We start from the raw sequence: 11,452 nt of genomic DNA, 5'->3' as shown, positions 1-11,452 counted from the left end.
ACCTTACTGGGAGCAATACTATCCATGATATTTGACATGTTGGAATTAAAGTTATTAACAAGTTCATTGACTGAATCCCCTGAGAGGGAGAAGGGTGTACCTGCAGGCCTGGAGACCCAACAGCGTTTTCAGGACCACATTCTCAGGACCACATTCTCAGGACCCAGGCTTTTTAACACAGCGCCCCCTACTGTTTGGAGTTTGTTTTGTTACTTTCTGAAGACTTTACGAGGCACATTGCACACATGAGTAGTAAGAGTAAAAACATTATTGAAGCGCTGTTACAACATAAGCAACTAGATAATTTATCAGATAAATCTTAAAATATAAAAACTAAACCAATAATTTTCAGTTTTTTGCAGAAACATAAACATTGATGTCTATATGAAGCTTAGCTTAGCTTTTATCTTAATTAATGTCGTTTGTGTAAATCTAAATTAATGATGGTTTATTAGCAATACATCTCGCAGAATTTTACAGCTCGCACAATTTTTGCATCTTTTCATCTTTTTTATTTGTTATAACTTTTTTTGTTTAATTCATTAACATTGCCTCATTATAACCCAAATATGATTTGCATGTATGACAAAACAGGGGAAAACAAAATGTTTACTGAGCAAAGCCACATATGAATTTATATATATTTTACTATTTTGCAGTGTAATATACAAACTTGATTCATCGCTATTGTCCAAAAATATCACTTCTTATAATAATATTAAGTATTTATGCTGTATTGTTCAGAAGTAAATTACTTTTATACTGTAGGTCTACAATTGTACATTTGACTGTTATATCTTTATTTCCGGATAGATACAACGATTCAAAAGAGGAAATCTTTAGATGAAAGTGGGTTGAATGCTGCAGCAATGACTACTGCCCATTTTGTTCTACAAAGTATTTCTAACCAACAAGTTTATTAAAGGTTTAAAGGTTCAAATTCATTATCCAAGACTTAAAAAAAATAGAAAGTCAAATTTTACAAAACATTACTAAGAGGAAAATATTTATTTTAGTAAAGTAGAGGAATTTGACAGGAAGATTGGTATAAAATTGAAAAAAAGAGATACTCTCCAACTAGAACGTATTTTTTCCAACCTTGTAATGTTTAATTTAAAACATGTTTTTGAATTATTAACAGCTGCAATTTATTGTACATAAAAAAGGTTTTAGGAAGTTACAAGTATTACCCTTTTTTAGTTAATGTAATGCATCATGAATGTACATTATTCTGTTTAATGCAACTCCTAATAAAAGTTATTTTACAACCTCAGAAGATACTGTTTGATATCCGTTTTGGGTTTGGTTTTTATTTGATTTTCTGACATGTTTTAATGTTTGTATATTTTATTTTATTATGAAATACACGTGTTTCTCATGGAGAATGTGTTAAATTTGTGCTACAGAAGAAGAAAACATGTAAAGACAAATTTATATGAACCCTTTAAGCGCCAAAGTAGAAATTCTGCACAGTCATTCCAGGCTCTCTGTCTTCAGATCCCAATATTCTCAACTAGGAGCTTAGAAAACACCAGACTCAACTCTCTATCAGTAGTTAGATAAAAGTAAGAAAAACATTGGAAATATTCAGTCATAATCAAAGATAAGGATGACCGAAACATACCCAATTCTCACCATTAGTAACATTTATTTAAAAAAAAAAAAGATAAACGGCACCCAGCAGCGAGGCGCTGTCTCAAAAAACAAGTCCTGAAATCGTCCTGAGGATGCTGTTAGTCCTCCAGCCAGTAGGGCCGCTGTGTTAAAAAAGCCTGGGTCCTGAGAATGCGGTCCTGAGAATGCGGTCCTGAGAATGCGGTCCTGTGAGCGTTGTTGGGTCTCCGGCTCTGCAGGTTTATACTACTGCTGAGAGGGGAGGAGTCAGAGAGAAAATCTGGTTGAACATCTCACTAGTATTTTCAGTTATATACCGTTTTGTGATCTCCTCCCTCAAAACATTTGTGTGTACTGGAATTGTGCTCTCACAGAAAACACAGCAGTGATCAGACAGACCTAAATCACATACAGTAACCTTAGAGATGTTCAGACCTTTGGAAATCAATAAATCAAGAATATTCCCTCTGTTGTGTGTGGGCTCTGTTACATGTTGAGTCAACCCGAAATTGTCCAGAGTGTTTATCAGGTCCTTAGTCGCTTTGTTCTCAAGATTTCCATAATGGATGTTAAAATCTCCAGCCATGATTATACAGTCAAAATCAAGACAAATTATAGACAGCAGTTCACTAAACTCAAGGTTAAATTCTGGACTGCATCTAGGTGGGCGGTAGATATTTATAAATATGGTTTTGAGTGAGGCCTTCAGCTGTAGGGCTACATATTCAAAACATGGAAAGTTTCCAAAAGATAACTTTTTACACTGAAACATTTCATTGAACAAAACTGCAACCGCCCCGCCCTTTCTGCTTGTTCTTTCCTCACTGATAACACCATAGTTGGGAGGAGCTGACTCTGTGAGAACTGCTCCCCTACTGTTCTCATCTAGAATAGAATAGAATAGAAAATACTTTATTAATCCCTTTGGAGGTCCTCAGGGAAATTCAAGTACCAGCATCCGTACAGAAGTAAAATACAAAATAAGTAAAATAGAATAGAATAGCAAAATAAAGTAAAATAGACTGAATATAAAGTAAAATAGACTGAATATAAAGTAAAATAGACTGAATATAGCTAAATATGCAATAGAAAAAAATATAAATAATGCAGAAAATCAACGTTGCACAATACCCTGAGTGTTTGTACATATTGCACTGGTAAGTATCTAAACAGGTTTCATCTAAAAACATAAAATCAACTTTGTTCTGTGATAAAATCATTAATTAAAAATGTTTTTCCTGCTAAAGACCTGACATTTAAAAGTGCTAACTTGAGAGGTCTAGGAGTAATAATATTTTCATTTACCTTCTGTTTCTGAAGAATACAAGAGCTCAAAGAACGTTTAGCAACGTGTGACTTAATTTAACTCTCACATCTTTATTTCTTTTTTTCTCTTTGAATTATTTCTTTTATTTGTTTGTATCTGCGAGTTCTTGATCCGGTTATCCTTATATGTTAAAATGTATCTTATTCATATTCTTGTTTTCAGCAGTTATGAATATCAAAACCATGAGTTTAGAATTCTATTATGTTCGTTTTTTTATGTTATTTTATTTAAACTGTATCTTTGAAATCTTCAATAAAAACGGTCTTTGCAGGAAGCCACGAGCTCCATCACAGGCGGAAGTGATTCCTTCACAATAAAAGCTCCAGTCTGTTCAGACGCAGGTCTGTCAGCAGGTGCGCGTGCACGTGAAGCGCTCGGCCTGAAATCTGGAGTTTGGGGTGAAACGGGCCGTCCTCTGCGCATGCTCAGTGACGGTCGGTGCTTCTGCAGCTGCTCTGTGAGCTGAGCGCGCGCGCGGACCCGTCCGGACCGCCAGCGCGCGCGGCGGCTTTGGGGAGGCGTGGAGCCCGAACCCCGATCCCAGCAGCTCTGTGTTCGGCTGAGGATGCGCCGTGCACGCGCAGTCCAGATGAATTTTGACGTGCGTCCCCGCTGGGAGCCCCCCCGCAGGTGAGCGCGCCTCCAGAGGCGGGACCGTCTTCGGCACCCATGGACCCCGTCCCGGAGTACTCCCTGTTCCTGGGCCGGATCCTGGACGAGCTGGGCTCCCAGAGCTCCAGCAGGACCCACCAGGACCTGTGCGGCTCCCTGTGCGCGCGCTTCGACCTCGTGCACCTGGCCAAGCTCCGGAGTCTGTTGTTCTCCATGGCCTGTCTGGAGCCCTCCTTTCCCGCCGCGCTCTTCCAGGACCGGATGCGCCGCAGCCCACCGGAACCGCAGGCCCGGAAGCTGACGGTGGCTGCAGACATCGTCAGCATCTTCAACCTGATCCAGATGGACCGGGACGCCAAGGAGACGCCCGCCGCGGCCAGCCCGGAGCCTCTCCAGGGGGGGGAAGCCTTCCGTTACCAGGACAACCAGAGGAGAGCTGGCCTCCAGCCGCACCTGGAGGTCCAGGGTCCCTCTGCCGCCCTGCAGCCGGACCGGTCCACCAGCTGCCAGTTGGACCCGAACTTCCTGCTGCGTCCCGCTGGGAAGGACAGAGTCCCGCCTCAGAGCGGCCCCCCCTCCCCGAAGAGCTCCTACTTCTCCATGAACGTGGACGGCGGGTCCAGCACCGAACCGGAGTCCCTGCAGGCCCGGGACGGCTTCAGCCCCTCCCGCAGCCAGAGGAGGAGCGACGTCCACGACCGCCGGACCTTCTGCCCGCAGGTTGGTGCGGCGGGTCCGGGTCTCACGAGGCCTGGGGGGCTCTGAGTGGGTTTCTGGGTAGATCTGATCTGATCCAGCATCTGAATCATTTACAAACCAGTCTGAAGGTGGTTCTGATCTCAGACGTCTGTCCGTCTGCATCGGTTCTGTCCGACCGAGCAAATCCCGCCAGACCTTCAGAAGCTCCAGGTCCTCCTTCAATTCCTGAAGGTTCTAGAGTCAGATCTGAAGTTTGAGCATCAAACTTTGGTGTGTCAAAGTTCAGTTCAACCAAAACTTTATTTAAAACAAGAAGAGCTTTACAGACAAAAACATGTTTCTAACTTAAGATTCAGAAAACTTTATTGGTCCCAGACGGCAATTCATTTGTAGAACTTCCAGGGCAGCTTCTCACACTCAACACAATCACATGAATGTGTCAGACCATCATCGTTTAAAATGAGATCTCCTGAGCTCCACAACAACAACATCACCTCAGCAATGACCTCGAAAAACACTTTAATCCAAATTCAACAACGTCATTGCTGAGGGCTCAAAAGACTGTGAAAAACGGTTGGTTCTTCGTGTCGGAGCAGGAAATCGACGCCCTGAAGGCATCAGAACAGAGTCAGGAGTCAGAGGATGCTGGGACGTCCCAGGATGCTCTTGGCTTTCTTCAGCGTCTCTTCTGCCGCTGAAAGCCCGCACTAAACCGTGTACCCTCGGTGATCATTTGGCGCCATGGCCCATACCAAGCAAACAGCCCGTAAGTCCAAGACTCCTCAGTCTAACACCTATTATCTTAGAGCAGGTCTTGACAATACCCTGCAGTTTGTTTTTGTCTGTCAAAGACAGACCATAAAACCAGCAAATAAATGAAAATGTTAAAATACTCTCAATAAAAGAACAATAAAATTATTAAGAATGGTTTGGTTCACATTAAAAGAGTTCAGCTTCCTCGGCAGGTTAATTCTCTGCTGCCCACGCTTCACAATAGCGTCTGTGTTCAGGTGAAATTTCAGTTTGTTGTCCAATACAGTGCCCAAATATTTGTAGCTCTCGACAATCTCCACCTTCTCCCCATGGATCACACCAACACCATGCGATGTAGCCCGTCTAAAATCAATCTCCATGTCCTTTGTTTTAGCCACATTTAAATCAAGATAATTGGTGTCACACCATCAACAAACTGCGATAAAGCAGGTCGATGGTTAGTTTCAGATGCAGATAACAGAGACACTAGAACAGTGTCGTCGGAGAATTTATTTATAAATCTGTTCTCCTCTGAAGATTTGCAACTGTACAAGATAAAAAGGAGAGATGAAGGGACACGCCCCTGAGAAGACCCAGTGTTACAAACGGAAGGTGGGGATAATTTACCACCAACAAGAACACGCTGAACCCGGTCAGTAAGAAGCCTTCAAATCAATAAAAGAAGCTGATCTGGGAGGAAAAATCTCCAAATAAAAGTCTAACATGAGCCCCGGAGTTCTCAAGGTGCTTAAAAACAGTGTTCAATAAAAAGAGTTTAGCATCCTCGACTCCTTTTTAGGCTGGTATGCAAATTGAAGAGGATCCAGTTTCCCTTCAGAACAAGAAAAACAACCACATCATTTAAAAAAAACAACAACAAAACAAAAACCAGAATATAAATAATATCTAAAATAAGATTCACTTATTTTAACCCCCCCCCCNNNCCCAGCTCTATCTGAATGAACTCTTTTAGATACGTAGATGTAGAAGCTAATCTTTCTTTAACAGTCCAGCGAAGGTCGCTCAATATGCCGGCGGACGCTGGCGGCTCGAGGGCTGCCGGCCAAAACTCCTGAACTTTGTGATATTTTTCATATTTTCATTTTTTTTCTTATTTCTTATATTGTATTTTTTTTCTCCTCTCTGGTTAATGCGAGCCGGTCAGCTGTCAAACTCAGTCACAGGGACACAGAAACACCACGGAAGCGTCTGTCATAGAAAACAGCGCCCAGAGTACAAGAGTGAACGAGCTCCTGGAATCTCTGAATGATTCAAGAACGCAGACGTGGAGCTCTTCACTGTAAATCAACCTGATCTCTCGACATCATCGTGTCTTCATACATTCGAAGTGAGATATCCACAGACACCGCTCCATGTAGCGATCAGGATAAAAACATTAGCTGGTAGCTCCTCCCACATGCGGCTGCGCCATCAAGCTCAGGCAGGCGGCGAACAGCAAATTTGTTGGCGAATCGCATGCGGTGTGAAAGCAGCATTAGAGTTCTGGACAGAGACATCGTTTATGCAGTCGTCTAGATCGCCCTCTATTGACCATCCTTATTGAAACACAGCAGTTCTTATTGTAGAGACGAACCTCGTCTAGATTATATGTCGGATGAAGATCTGCAGTTCTAGAGAACCTCCACCTGATCTGGATCTATCTTCTTCTTTAACTTGTTTTTTATTCTAAAGGCCGGATGTTAGAACCACAGTTAACCTTGAAGTACAGAAATGTGTCTCCTGTGTTCAGTTCCTGTGAAGTTTGCTCTCTGGTTCCGGCTCGGAACTTCTTGACCCAAACATTCTTCAGTTCCACAGGACTCTGGTTCCTCTGACTCCGTCTTTGTCTGGACGCTGCAGGTGATCACGGCTGAATGCAAGCAGGCCAGCAAAGCGGCTGAGGCGTACCACCGGAGGGACCTGCAGAAGCCCCCCACCTTCTTCAACCACAGCTTTGAACTGCCGTACAGCAACCCCTACTTTGAACCGGCGCCGGGCTCCCCCCTTCAGGACCAGCTGAGGGTGAAGCACGAGAGTCTGGACGATCTGCAGACCTCTACCTACTTCGGTCCGACTCCAGCGTCCCAGAGGCCTATCGGCTTGAAGCACAGCACCAAGTCAGGGAGTCAGGGGGCGTGGCCTGTGAAGAGCCTCAGCCTGAACACAGAAGAAGGCCCGCCTGACTTTAAGAGGCCTTACCTGAACAGCAAGCCCCTCAGAGGAATCCACAGATGCAACATCAGCACCATCAGTGCTAACAAGCACTTCCACTGCCAACAAGAACCGGCGGTGAATTCCCCGGACTCTGCAAAACCGGGGAACGGCGTTCAGACGAAGGATGTGGCGGTGCTGGCTCGAGGAGCAGCCAAGGCCTTCAGGGACAAAAGCATGGGCGGGGCCTCCTTTCAGGGCGGAGACAGCTCCTTCAGCGTGGGAACTCAAACCGAGCAGAAGAAGGCAAGGGACTTGCAGGACCGGGACCGGCCCAACCCGAGACACCCCCCGGAGGACTCAGAGGTCATCAGCGATGACATCAGTGACATTTTCCGCTTCCTGGACGACATGAGCGTCTGCGACTCTCTGGGCATCGTCCAGTCTTCGCGCCACAACAGCACCGGGTCACTCTCTCAGGTGACCCTGAAGTCAGACGGCGACAGCTCGCCGGAGCGTAACACCATCAAGCTGGCCAAGTCCAAGGTGGACCGGCTCTTCCACTCACTGGAGAACTCGGATGACGAGCTGAAGCTGAGCGTCTGCAAGCTGGTGGTGAGGATCGGGGAGATCGAGAAGAAGCTGGAGTCGCTGTCGGGGGTTCGGGGGGAGATATCGCAGGTTCTGTCCAAGCTCAATAAGCTGGACCAGAAGATTCAGGAGCCCGAGCCCGGCGACAGACAAGCGGACAAGACCTCCGCCGCTGGGTCCGACAGGACCCCTGAAAAGCCCCGGCCGTACCCACATCCCGCCTCAGGCCCCCACGCCTTTCACACCATTGGCCACAATGTGAAGGCGGAGTGGGGGCGCCCAGAAGACGGGGCCAGCAGCAGCCTGAGGATGAAGGCGCTGAAGAGGAGTGTGTTCAGCAGAAGGCCGTCCCCCCCCCTCAACGAGGAGAACAGCGCCACCGAGTCCAAAGTGGCCAGCATCAGCGGCTCTCCACTCGACTGGAGAACTCCATCGCATTCCCTCCACCCCGGGGACTTCAAGGACAGAGAGCCGGACGGCCAGGAGAGGCACCGCAAACTGACAGAGGTACGGCCGCCGCCTTCGTCCTCAGTCAGAACGCTCTCCATGGAGAACTCAGAAACACCTGGAGAGGTTCTGGAAGGAGGAACCTGAGCGTCTTCATCCCGTCTTTAGTTTCCATCAGTAGTTTTCTTTGACCACAGCCCACCTTCAGCTTCTGCTTTGTCATCGCTCTCCATCATCCAGTTTTGGTTCTGCAGCTCTTATGCTCCACCCCAAAGTCAGGATGGAGTTCTGCTGTTCAGCTTCAAACTGAAGAGGTTCGTGTCCAGCGTCTCCCTCAGCTCCCGGGACTCCTCCCATCAGTCGGGTCGGCAGAGACCTGCACTGATGGCAGGAATCCATCTGGCTCCTGGTCTGTCCAGGTGCCCCTAAGCGGCGATGAGGTCGATCAGACTTAACAATCGGTTGTTTTCTTAGTTTCTGCTGGGAATCAAACCTCGTCTGAGAAAATCATTTGGCTTTCATTTGAAAAAACTTCAGAACCATCAGAACTTTTGTGGAGTTCAGGTCTGATTGGACTTCAGATCCTCATTCTCAGCTGTAGAGGGAGCCGGACATGAACCTCAGAGATGTGAATCCAGGAATCTTTACTGGGCCGCCTGAATAATTCATGCGGTGTGCAGCTGTGGTTCAGCGGGCGTCCTCCAGCAGAGCATGTTCCTGCTGCAGACAGCAGCTGCTCGACTGCTAAAAGTAGGTCTGCTTCGTGCAGACGGTTCCTGTGTGGATCTTTCCTCTCCTTCAAAGCCATTTCAGTGAAACAGGGGAACTCGGAGACCGTTCTCCAGGTTCCGGATTGGAAGACACATGAAGCCAAACGGTCAGAACCGCATCAGTTCACAGAGCTCCTGACTACAGTACCCAGAATGCTCCACCAGCCCATCAAGCAGTGCGGCTTCATTTGTTACCAAAGTTTCCCTAAAACGTTCAGACAGATTTTTCAACAGTGTTTCACAGAAATCCACTTTCAGATCAGTAATCTAGGGGGCGCCAGATCCACAAACTCACCCATGGAGACTAAACCACATCCAGACGTTTCTGTCCACATGTGCTGCAGGTACGTCACATTTATCACAGACAAAAGATTATCTGTGACTAAAAAGTGTTTAGATTCTAAACAGAAATCAACAATTTGAAAATGAAAGTTAAAAAATGTTAATATCAAAATCCTGATTATAAACCAGATTATGGAGACAAACTGAGGTCAATGCAGGTCATGAGGAAAGAAACTGTTGTGGTTTTAATGAGGCGCTGATCCGGCGCCTCACAGTGAACAGAACCAGAACTCACACTGAACCCAGAACAACCCAGACCCAGGGAGGCATGACACGCCACAGTCCAGGTGGACCACAGAACACGCCAGAGAACACGTTATGGAACTTGCCACAGGACACGCCCCCAAAGACTTTTTCTTTTCTAATGAAACTATGAAGTAAAAGACGGAAATGTGAAAAGCTTCACCTTCCAGATGAGAAGGGCGTCTCAGTGCGTCTGTTGGGTTCCAGGCAGGTGTGTCCTCAGGTGTGTCCTCAGGTGTGTCCTCAGGTGTGTCCTCAGGTGTGTTAATTGTCAGAGCATGTTTTTACTCCCCACCCCCCTTGCTTTTCCAGGTGGAGCGGGACCATCACTTTGATTACCCCCCGTCACAGCGGCCCCCAAAACCATCCAAAAAACCTCACCTGGTTGAGCAGGTCTTTCCACCACATCTGTTCTCCTCCGCCGCCAAGGCCCACGCCAAAGCTAACCTCGTGTACACGGACCTGAGGCTGGCAGAAGGGAGGCGGAGTCAACCATCCTGGACCATGGAGGAGAACAGACGCAACCTGGGAGAAAAGGGAAACCCACTCACCAAAGTGGACCTGCAGGTAAACATGAAGCTAACGGGGTCTGACATGAACCTGTGGGCTTTGGTCGGTGAAGATCCGACCGCCGTCACCATCCAGGTGACGCTGGTTTGAGTCACGGCGACTGGACTTCAGGCCTTCTTCTCTGAAAGGTTTCACGCTCATCAATGTGCTGAAGTCACTTCAGCAGTGATGGGCTGAAACGGGCCGATCCCGATTGCTCCTTGGACCTGTTGTATGATGATCCCTCTGTTAGTATCTTCTACTTTCTCTAAAATCCTGTCTTCTACCCCCTCCCCCCTCCACACACACACCTCCCTCCTCTTCATTTCCATTCGGTCAAACAAAAAAAAGAAAGAAAAAGATACAAACATAATCAGTATAAATACAGTTTAGCATAAAATACAAACATACACTTTGCTTGTCAGAAGATCCGTGAACTCCTGCTGGGACGGTAAAATAACACCAGAGGCTCTCAGCTCCGATTGCTCAGCGGTTGGACAGTTAGAAAATGGAACCACGCTCAGCAGAACCTGTTCTAGTCTCTGGTTCCTCTCACTTGTACCTTCTTCTGGCTCCTTCAGGTCCAGGAGTCTTTGAATCCCGGTAACCTGGAGTTCTGGATGGAGGACGTCTACACGCCGGGCTTTGACTCGCTGCTGAAGAAGAAGGAGGCGGAGTTCCGCAGGGCCAAGGCATGTAAGATTGGAGCGCTGATAACGGCGGCGGCCTGCACCGTCATCCTGGTCATCGTGGTTCCCATCTGCACCATGAGGTCGTGAGAGGAGCGGCGTTCCAGCTCTGGTTGAACTTTCTCTGGTTCCATGTTGGTGTAAACCTTAGAGTAGCTGTTGTAGGAAGTCAGCGACTGCACACATGTCCATGGAGTGGCTCTGAAGGTCTGTGGGAGGAGCTTAGTGTGGACCTTCTTCTGTGGGAGGAGCTTAGAGCGGACCTTCTTCTGTGGGAGGAGCTTAGAGCGGACCTTCTTCTGGTTCAGAGTCTGAATTGGGGTGAACGTGGTCTTCACAGGAGGTCCTGCTCCTCAGAATGTATTCTTAGTCCTGATCATGACTTCCTGAATGTATCCACCAATCCTCCTCTTCCTCCTCCTTTTCCTCCTCCTCCTCTTCGTCCTCTTCACCCTCCTCTTCCTCCTCCTCCTCTTCCTCCTCTTCTTCCTCCTCTTCCTCCTCCTCCCTCTGTTGTGGCTCCAGATGTGATCAGATCTTCACCTGTAGATACCTGTAGCTCTGAGGCATGTTCTGATATCAGGAGATCACTGATTATAATAAAAATATTTGGACTGTTGACTCAGAATCAGATTCGTGACCCCCCCCCCCCCCCCCCCCCCCCC

At 47.0% G+C, this 11,452-nt stretch overlaps 1 protein-coding gene across 1 annotated transcript; it reads left to right on the top strand.

Annotated features, from left to right (window-relative positions):
- Positions 1–3,224: 3,224 nt before the first annotated feature.
- minar1 (membrane integral NOTCH2 associated receptor 1) lies at positions 3,225–11,408 on the top strand. Its single transcript, XM_024281151.2, has 4 exons — positions 3,225–4,273; positions 6,866–8,254; positions 9,862–10,116; positions 10,680–11,408. Exons 1-4 carry the CDS (start codon positions 3,611–3,613, stop codon positions 10,875–10,877), a joined length of 2,505 nt encoding a protein of 834 aa, XP_024136919.1. The 5' UTR covers positions 3,225–3,610; the 3' UTR covers positions 10,878–11,408.
- Positions 11,409–11,452: the final 44 nt, after the last annotated feature.

The sequence above is a fragment of the Oryzias melastigma genome, linkage group LG6, assembly GCF_002922805.2.
Source record: "Oryzias melastigma strain HK-1 linkage group LG6, ASM292280v2, whole genome shotgun sequence".
In the NCBI taxonomy this organism is placed as follows: domain Eukaryota; kingdom Metazoa; phylum Chordata; class Actinopteri; order Beloniformes; family Adrianichthyidae; genus Oryzias; species Oryzias melastigma.
The sequence above is the reverse complement of the archived record's forward strand: the minus strand, read 5'-3'. Positions and strand labels throughout refer to the sequence as shown.